This window comes from Prunus mume, linkage group LG4 (genome assembly GCF_029339155.1).
Source record: "Prunus mume cultivar Tortuosa linkage group LG4, ASM2933915v1, whole genome shotgun sequence".
Lineage (NCBI taxonomy): Eukaryota > Viridiplantae > Streptophyta > Magnoliopsida > Rosales > Rosaceae > Prunus > Prunus mume.
Genome location: NC_142701.1, coordinates 9,862,908 through 9,872,659, shown reverse-complemented (window position 1 = coordinate 9,872,659; position 9,752 = coordinate 9,862,908). Strand labels below are relative to the sequence as shown.

At 37.0% G+C, this 9,752-nt stretch overlaps 2 protein-coding genes across 5 annotated transcripts; both read left to right on the top strand.

The window, feature by feature from the left end:
* The first annotated feature begins 1,770 nt into the window (after positions 1 to 1,770).
* Positions 1,771 to 5,075, top strand: LOC103341965 (uncharacterized). 4 transcript variants are annotated; one of them, XM_008245515.3, is made up of 6 exons: positions 1,771 to 1,992; positions 2,121 to 2,254; positions 3,420 to 3,678; positions 4,126 to 4,216; positions 4,624 to 4,690; positions 4,772 to 5,075. In XM_008245515.3, exons 2-6 carry the CDS (start codon positions 2,246 to 2,248, stop codon positions 4,823 to 4,825), a joined length of 480 nt encoding a protein of 159 aa, XP_008243737.1. In that variant the 5' UTR covers positions 1,771 to 1,992; positions 2,121 to 2,245; the 3' UTR covers positions 4,826 to 5,075. The 4 variants fall into 4 exon arrangements, with proteins under 4 accessions (XP_008243737.1, XP_008243735.1, XP_008243736.1 ...); XM_008245513.3 differs by having other exon boundaries at positions 4,582 to 4,690; XM_008245514.3 differs by having other exon boundaries at positions 1,785 to 1,992; positions 3,425 to 3,678; positions 4,582 to 4,690.
* A 143-nt stretch (positions 5,076 to 5,218) lies between these two features.
* Positions 5,219 to 7,197, top strand: LOC103341966 (HSP20-like chaperones superfamily protein). The gene is made up of 2 exons (XM_008245518.3): positions 5,219 to 6,348; positions 6,635 to 7,197. Exons 1-2 carry the CDS (start codon positions 6,042 to 6,044, stop codon positions 7,030 to 7,032), a joined length of 705 nt encoding a protein of 234 aa, XP_008243740.2. The 5' UTR covers positions 5,219 to 6,041; the 3' UTR covers positions 7,033 to 7,197.
* The last annotated feature ends 2,555 nt before the right edge of the window (positions 7,198 to 9,752 follow it).

Genomic DNA, 9,752 nt, shown 5'->3' with positions numbered 1-9,752 from the left:
ATCTTAACACTATGGAGGTGGCCACCACCTCTTATGTTGAAAAGGATGACAAGTATGCTGCACCAAGCTGGAATAAAAAATGTGCGGAAACTGGTGTTGGGCATCTGTTTGTTGGTGGCATGAATTTTTCTAGTAAGCATAGATTTTGTATTAAGGATTTTGTTGACAAGGCAGAGGAGACCAGCCTCAAAGGGTCTCCAAGGTCAACCTAATAATTCTCCTATGGAACGTTCGTGGGCTTGGCAACTAATGAACGTTCCTACTATGAAGATCTTTCTTTGGAATTTTCTTCAGGCTAAGAAGCCAATCTTGGTCTCCCTTACTTGTCGGTTGGGGTTTTAGATCAGGAAAATTGGAGATGGCGGTTGGTGTTTGGTTAGATCTGCTATGATGCTCACAATAAGTTTTTGACTCTGTACGAAGAACTATGATGCTTTCTTTAGATCATAGGAGGCTTTCTTTGACATTATTTGCGTAGCGATGAGATGTGTTTAGTGGCGGATCCACAGAGGCGCAATTGCACCTCCTCACGCTGGAAAACGCTTTGAAAGTGGTAGAGATTGCCCCTTCTACTCTGCCTGAACGTGTTGGATGCGCTAAGAAGAACCTGCTGCTTGAGGAAGAAGATGATTTCCAAACCCATTCTTTTTCTTAAACGACGTCGTTGGGTTAACCTTTGGGTTTTAATAAAAGTGTGCGTTTTGATTGTTATTTTAAAACTTTTTTTTGTCGTTTCCTTTTTCCAAATCTATTTCTCCCTCCTCCCAATACAATCACACTAAACCCCAAATTATTTTTTTCTCAACCGCATGTATCTCTCGCCCTAACCTTCCTGTCAATTTAGGAATCATCCTGCTCCATTTCAATTGTATGACTAATTGAATAATATTAGGTTTTGAAATTGATTATTATATTTATTACTTATATTTAATTGAATATGAAGCCTTAATCAGATTTATTGATTTAGTTTCATTATATTTTATTATTTATAATTTTTCTTCACAAAAAACTTACTAATCATCATTTTAAGACTTACGCTTCATCTTGCGGGACTAAAGTTACTTAGCATCTACACCTTGCCTTTTAAAACTTTGGTAATTATAAGGGTAATTGGTTATCTGCTTCTTTGTTTTTTTTTTGCTTTTAGTCTTTTAAACATTGCCCCTCCCCTGAAGAATTTCTGGATCCGCCACTGGATGTGTTTCAATGGTTTTGTGGTTGGATGATTGGCTGGATCTATTCTAATACCCATAGTACGTTTTTGACTATGTACGAAGAACTATGATGCTTTTTCTAGATCATAGGATGACTTCTTTAACAATCCCTACGTAATGATGTGATGTTGTTTTAAGGGTTTTGTAGTTGGGGTTTAGGTTGCTTTGTTTCATATAAATTGTTTGACTCTTATATTTAGTCAATAGCATGAGTGATACTCTTTCCTGTTCCGGGGTTTTGTTTTCTTTGAGAAGGGAAGGTTTTAACGAAGTTGCCGTTATCATGCTAGTTCTTATCATATAATGTTCCTTCCGGTTTAATGAAATATCATCTTTCCTACATGAAAAAACGTGGAATCTCTTCTGATAGTGTTTCTTTTTTCTTTTCTTTTTTCGGTTTTAAGAAAATTCTTTGTCTGAAAACAAAAGGGAAACTGATTGACCAAAAAACAAAGGGTAACTGACCAAATTTAGGGTCTAAAATGTAAAAACAGGTAAGGTAAAAGTCCCACGCAAAATAATTAAATGGTGAGAATCCAAGCTTACCACTAACCAATCCCATTATATAAATCTTCCCATCTCAGTCGTAGCTTTCCCTTCCGTCTTCCAATAATTGCCATTTGCCAGAAAAGAAGAAGACGAAGCAAAGTTCAAAGAATCCAAGGGCCATCTCTTCTTCTGGGCGTTGCTTCAGGAAGTCGATGCCTTTGGAATTTGATTTCAGGATTGAGAGCGAGAGGGCGAGAGTAATATAACAGAAAGAAACATTTTATCACGGGTCAGTTTCTATGCCATCAAAGATTTTACCTCTCTCTCTCTCTCTCTCTCTTTGTTGTTCTTTATTGTTTTATTGAGTTTCATTGTTGAATTGTGATCGATTTGTCTTGTTTTTGTTTGGATTCTTAGGAAGGGCTCTCTGGTTTTCTTTCCTGTAATCAATTTTCCATCGGATTTTGCTGAATTGATTTTACATTCCCGGGAAAATCCTCGCAGTAGATCTGATATTGCTTTCTGGGTATTTCCTGTATTGCATGCATGGGGTAAGTTTTCTGATTCCATTTCTGGGTTGTGAAATTTCATTAGATTGTGTGGATGAATGAGATATCTGGTTTTGACTTTATGTGGGTTTTCTTCATTCGTTATCTTTGTGTGTCAATAATTGATTTGATTGTTGGGTGGAGAAGAGGAAATGGGTTGTATAGTTGGGTTGAGAAATTATGAATAGGAAATAGGATTTGTGGGTTTATTTTATACTTGGATTTTAGTTTCTAGGAATTTCACCCACTTAGCTTAGCCTAGTAATATGATTGTATATGGTTAGGTAAACAGGATAAATTCGGAATTGTATACTGTTGGACTTGATAGAGAAAACTATCAAATTGTCAATTCATTTAGATTAAATTTTGTGTGTCAATAATTGATTTGATTGTTGGGTGGAGAAGAGGAAATGGGTTGTATAGTTGGGTTGAGAAATTATGAATCGGAAATAGGATTTGTGGGTTTATACTTGGATTTTAGTTTCTAGGAATTTCACCCACTTAGCTTAGCCTAGTAATATGATTGTATATGGTTAAGTAAACAGGATAAATTGGGAATTGTATACTGTTGGACTTGATAGAGAAAACTATCAAATTGTCAATTCAATTAGATTAAATTCTGTGTAAGGTACCCTTAAGCAGAGGCTCACATTCCTCAGATGCCAAGCAACAAAGGTTCAACATTTCTTTCGGAACTAGGAGGTTAATTTAATGCATACCTCTGATTATTATTAATAGGGCTGTTTCGTAATGGTCTTCGTTGAACTGGATTTTGGGATTTGGATTTAAAGCATATCCTGATTAAGAAGTTTAGCTGAGTACTCATAACTTGTGCTGACACCAGGATCTGGAATTCTGTCATTGCAGTGCCATTGTGTGGTTTTCTGCTTATGTTGATCCCCTCTGTAATTATTTTCAAGGAATTTTCTGTTCAGGGTTCACTTGTCACACTACTTTTGTATTGACAATAGCGATTCTCATCTTTTCGAAGGGAAAAATTGTAGTTGTGATTGGTGAAATTTTCTCAGGGCGGTGGTTTTACCAACCTATAGCTTGGACTTTGACTAGGATTTTGTATAGGATTTGATGTTTAGTTTGTATTAGTTGGTGTTGTTAAATTACACGAGTATACATGATTTCTAACAGAATCAGATGTGATTTGTAACAGAGCAGTGGCTGTCTAGCATGCCATGGTAAGACCACACCGAAAAATTCAGTGAATGAGCCACCAAAAGGATTATTAAACGAAAGTCGGACAATAAATAAACCAAGCATATCAGAGGACTTCTGGACCACCAGCACGTGGGATATGGACAACAGTGCAGTTCAGTCACAAGGAAGCATGTCATCAATCAGCACAAACCAGACGCTTGATCCGCATGGTGGCTCTTGCAGCAATACCACCCCTTCTGAGTTTGTAAATCATGGCAAGTTCTTTGTTCCTTTTTGAGGTTTCAGTAACTTTGTTGGATTTACATATGCATGTGTCTGAGATAGTTAAATTGGAAACTGGGTTTATCGACTCGCTATCAGGTGAGTCATATTCGGACTCCTCATGGACATTCCTAAAGACTGAGCTGCATTGGCGGTATAGTTACCTTTAGTTTAGTCAATCAAAATTTGTGTTACTAACAGCCCGTTTCCTAATTTGTTTCGCACTTTTGCCTACTAGATCTCCTTGCAGACGTGATCTTGTAAGGTTTAATTTACAGTTCATATATTTGCCATGATTTCAAGACTCGTAGATCACTTTGTGTTCTAGTCATTTTGTTATATTTGTATCTTTCTCTTCCGTTGCTCTTCTGGCCTTGCAAATGCGTGTGTGTGTGTGTGGAGCCCTGTTAAAGTTATCTTATTTGGGATCTCTGCTGCAGGTCTTCTTCTCTGGAACCAAACTAGGCAGCGTTGGGTAGGGAATAAAAAGTCTCAGAGCCCGGCAAAGCAAATTCGAGAACCCAAATTAAGGTAAGTTGCTTCTTTTGTCCTTTATCTACTCAAGATTAGTGGACCTCTTATGTTTAGATCTGCCAGAAAGAACTGTTTGGCTTTTAAGGCGTAACCAAATACATGGTATCCACTATTTTTGTTGTAATTGATCGACAATTGAATACAACAACCTTTCGTTCACTTCCGACAAAAAGAAATTTTTTTCTCACAATATATTTATTTTTTATATTAGAAAACAATAAATGTTAGAATTTTTATTTTCTGTGTTTCTTCATTCCGAGTTTCATTGCACATAGTAAGTCGGAAATTGTGTTTGACTGCATGCTTCATTCTCTGTAAAGTAGGAAATGAGTATTCATGAGTACCTTTCTGTACTTTGTCAGCACTCATTGTCTCAGCATGGTTAAATCGTTCTGCCTTTGCAGTTGGAATGCGTCGTATGAAAGTTTACTTGGGAGTAACAAGCCTTTCCCTCAGCCTATTCCTCTCCCTGTGAGTCTCTCTTCCTCTGCCGGCCTGTTGTAATTTTTAGAAACAGACTATATAATTATTTGCTGCTCATGATATTAACAGGAAATGGTAGATTTTCTTGTCGACGTTTGGGAGCAAGAGGGTTTGTATGATTGAGCAGCCGAGGTACTAGAGATTTTTAAGTTGGCTAGTTACGGAAGTTGATCCAAGTATTTGTGACATTTTTACTGCCTCCTAGCAACTAGGAAGCGATAGCATGGCGTGTACATTGACTATAACATCATTTTTTGCTTGCTTCTCCTTGGATTTTAACTCCCAGGGCCTTTTAGATGCGCCCTTGTACTGCATTCAAACTGTTTTATAGGATTGGTTTCTGCCACCATTCATGTTGGGCGGTTTTGCAAAATTCTCAACTTCCATTTGCAAAATTTCATCACAGTGATAATTTGACATGCCGCAATTTGTGCTTTGTCTTTTGAGTTTGTGCGGTGAACATGAGCTTTACGGTAAAAATAGGTTCCCTTACCTAAAATGAAATATATTTAGAAACGGATGAATATAAGGATTTACAACATGTATGCCGGCGTAAAATATCATGAGCCTTTGTACTAATGAACCAAAAGAAAATCTTCTTTTGTGTATGCAAACATGTGTGGCTTCACATGGTTGTCTTGTCTCCATTGAGTGAGATTTTTGTGAAAAGCAGCAGCCACATCTACCCTTCTAAATTTCTTAACTTTCTACATTTGGTAACTTTTTCCTAATTTTCTAATGGATGACTGGAAAGCTACACAATTTGGTGGAAAACAAAAAAAATGCCACATAATCGCTAATGAGGTCTTTTCAAAGAGATGTTTGACTTGCAGATAAGTGTTTTTAGGTTCGAATTTTTATGATACTTTTGTGCTAATACATTTTTGTGTTGATATTTGTAGTTTGTGTGAGAAAATTTCTGTTAATTTAAATTATTACTTTGTATTAAAAATAAATAAAAATGCCACATAATCTGTAAACATGAAGTAAGTCAAAAGAAACCAAGTAAACAACGTGAAAAGACGTGGCATCAGATGCATTTCCCTCGAGAAAAATCTACAAATTCCTCGTGGGTCATAGTTGATCTGATCCATTGGCATGTTTGAGAAGGATCAAGAACATCACCAACCTTCAGTTGCTGACGTGTCCTCTTGTACCTAGGACACTACCAGAACTTCTCAGACCCTTCTCCAATTGTCCTAAACTAAAAGCACCCACAACCCTCTCTAAATTCACTGCCACCGCCCACCCTTTCTCCATCAACATCATCTAACCAAACCAGCCGTACAACAAAAAACCCCAACCCTAATTCTTCAGACTCAAAAACCAAGTTTGTGAAATGGCTTTGGCGCGTTTGGCTTTGAAAAACTTGCACCAGAGGGTGCTTTCTCCAGCTTCTTTTTCTGCTGCTTCTGTGCTGGGGCATGGTGTTAATGAGAGGACTGTTGGTGAGAGCAGAGGCAGAGGTGGCAATGAGATTGTGAAGAGATATAGTACAGAAGCTAATGAGAAGGTGTCTGGTGAGAAATCAGAGAACAAAGATGTTGCTGTTTCTCAAGGTAAAAGGTCTAGGTTGTTCCCTAGAAGGCAACGTAGGAGGGGACTTTGGAGGGACAGTGACAGAAACTTCGTTCCTGCTCTTTATGGTACTTTTTCACTCCCTTATAATCTAGATCCTTGATCATTTTAGACTCTTGTTTAATCATGTTTAAACCTAATGATTTAATTAGGTTCAAGTGTACAATTTAGTTATAGATTATTATGTTTTCAGACTATAAATCTGAATCATCGATTATTTGCACTCTTAAACCTGTGATTCAGATTGACAGTTTGACACGACTTTCAATGTGACCCAAATGTGACTCTAACTAAAACTATTGAGCAAGCAAAGCTCAAAGTGAGAATTAATTTGCTAACATTTTCTTTTCTTAGAATTCTTTCCCTCGGGCCTCGGAAATGCACTGGTGCAAGCGACAGAGAACATAAACAGGCTGCTTGACAACCTCAACATATCACCATGGTCCCTCACCGGGCGTGTCAAAGAGAAAAGTGACAGCTACAAACTGCAGTATGATGTGCCAGGGCTTGCGAAGGAGGATGTGAAGATCATTGTTCATGATGGGTTTTTGGAAATCAAAGGAGAGTACAAAGAAGAGGAGGAAGAAGGATCGGAGGGTTGGAGATATGGCTACTATGACACCACCCTCCAGCTGCCTGATGATGCCAAAGTTGATGATATAAAGGCAGAGCTGAAGGATGGGGTTCTGACCATCACCATTCCTAGAACTGAGAAGCCAAAGAAGGATGTGAAGGAGGTGAACGTACAATGATGGGAATCTGATCGATCTTTTGAGGCTCTATATATTTATATATAATGTGTGTGTTTATGTATGTATTTGTTCATGTTGAGATGGATGTTGATGTTTCCATGTGAATGAAATCTAATGCTTAAATATGAGAGATGAATAAAAAAAAATTGTGTTGCATTTCTTTTCGATTTGCGTTTTCATAACATTTATATTTTATAACAATTACAAATTTGTGAGGAAGAATTATGCAAATGTGTAGATTGGTCAAGCTAGCTGACTGGGCTAAACTATATATTTTTGGGCCTCTTGGCATGTGATTTTTGGGCTATTTGTCGGAAGCCTCAAAATGAAGGCAATTTTTGCCAACGGAGTTTAGTTTAGTGTAAAATGGTCTTGACTTGCAGATTAGTGATCTCATATTCGAAATTAATAACAGTGTTTTAGTAAAATAGTCTTGATTTGCAAATTAGTAATCTTAGGTTTGAAATTCACTGGCACCAATGTTTGAGAGAAAAATCCCTCTCACTTTGACGACAACACAAAAAGACAATTTCTTTTTTTGGGACAAATGATAGTAATCTAATTTACAGTCTTCCTCTACTAAACATGCCATGCTTAGGAGGAGAGCTCACTTGACTCAGTTCGTAACTTTTCAGTTATTTTAAGGTCAAATAACACTGATGGGTCCATGTAATTTATCCCCATTTTTGTCCTTGTTTAATATTGGTCCGAAGTCAAATGATGAGATTTTTGTCATTGAAAAGAAAATCCCTTTTGATTCGTTTGTTCGTAGTTAAAAGGGCTATAATATCATTTCACTCTCTCACGTTTTGGGGTGATTTTAAATATGGGTACGAGGTTTTAATTTCATTAATTTACACCCTAAGAGTCACTCTAGTGATAAGCCCAGCCTGAGGCTAGGGGGAAAAAAAAAATTTGCATTCCAATGAGCAACCTGGCCCGGGAGGTGTGGGACCCACCAACTGGCTGGCCCGCAGCAACTTCCGCCCGAGGTCCAAAAACGGGGGTGACGCCACCGACATAAGGTCGACGTCGACACGCGATAATCAAATTTTCCAACGGTAAAAATTTGAACCGACCTTACGACATCGCGACGCAGCCCAACTACCGAAGCCATGTGGCACGCCCTAGTGCTCGATTTGATTCCACAGCCTTCATCCAACGGCTGGCGATTTTCCAGCAATAAAATTATGAAAAAAAATCAAAATTTTTTTAAAAAAACTAAAAAATACATTAAAATTCTGATTTTTTTTTTCCCTATAAATACCTATAAATACCCTTCACTTTCAACACCAATTCTCATACATTTTATTCAACTTCTACAATTACTCAACATTTTTTTCACTCTTCACTCAACATTTTCATCTCTTTCACCTTGTATTTTTATTTCTTATTTTTATGGCTTATTCTATTGAAACCGGAGGGGCGTGGAGCACTATGGAAGATGTTTCTTTGTGTGAGGCTTGGCTCCGAGTTTGTCATTGTCCCGTGACAGGCAATGAGATGAAATTTTTCCATATGTGGAAAAAAATTCATGCCGAATTTTGCGAAAAATTCCAGAATCGCCTCGTACGGAAATGGCATTGTCGAGTAGGTGGAAACTTCTCAACAAAGAGATGGCAAAATGGAGAGATGCCTTGGCAAAAGCGATGAACTTGTATAGAAGTGGGGAAAATCGTACTAACGAGGTAAGTATTTTGTAATTTTCGTTTTATTAAGTTTAATGTCCTAATATATATATATATATGTTGTTAATATTTATTGCATTTTCAATATTTTGTTAATATTTCTTGCATTTCAAATATTTTGTTAATATTTCTTGCATTTTCAATATGTTGTTAATATTTCTTGCATTTCCAATTGTTTCTTCATATTTCTTGCATTTTCAATATGTTGTTAATATTTATTGCATTTCCAATTGTTTCTTCATATTTCTTGCACTTCCAATTTATTTGTAAGGTTAATTGCATTTCCATTATTTTTATTTTGTTACTTGCATATCCAATATATTTTAAATATTTATTGCATTTCCATTTTTTTGTTAAATAGCTCATTCAAGCACAGATGTGGTTCGGTGCAACCGGGGGTGGCAAAAAAAGTTTCACCCATCATGAATGTTGGGAAGTGGTGAAATATTGTAAACGCTTCATAATTATTCCCACGGGTCCCGACGTTGTATTAAACAAGATGCCTCTCCATGATTCAACGACATCGGATTCACCTCTCGATTCCCCTATGAGTGAAGACTCACCCATCCAAAAGGAACCGAGGCCTATTGGCGGAAAGGCTGCGAAGGCAAAGAAAGCGGGTAATTCAAGCAATCATAATTCAAAGTTTTTGGAGGAAATTACAAGGCAAAACGCCATAAGAATTGAAATGAAGTAGAAACGCCAAGATATGGAGGTGGCAATTCAAGCCGAGTGTGCACGAGAAAAGGAGTATTTGCGCAAAAAATATATGGAGAAGACAGATCGGGAAACTATGGCGATGGATACAAGCCATATGCAACGGCGGATCTAGAATTTTGTTAAGGAAGGGGCAATATTTCAAAGGTTAAGAGCTTAACAAAACAAAAACAACCAAATAACCTGATAATTTAAACGATATTTAAAAGGCTAAAAACACAATATTAATCATATTAACCGATTCACCATATTAATCATTTAATCAAACCACAGCAATCTTTATTAATTAATTAAAAACTAAAAATATATACAAAT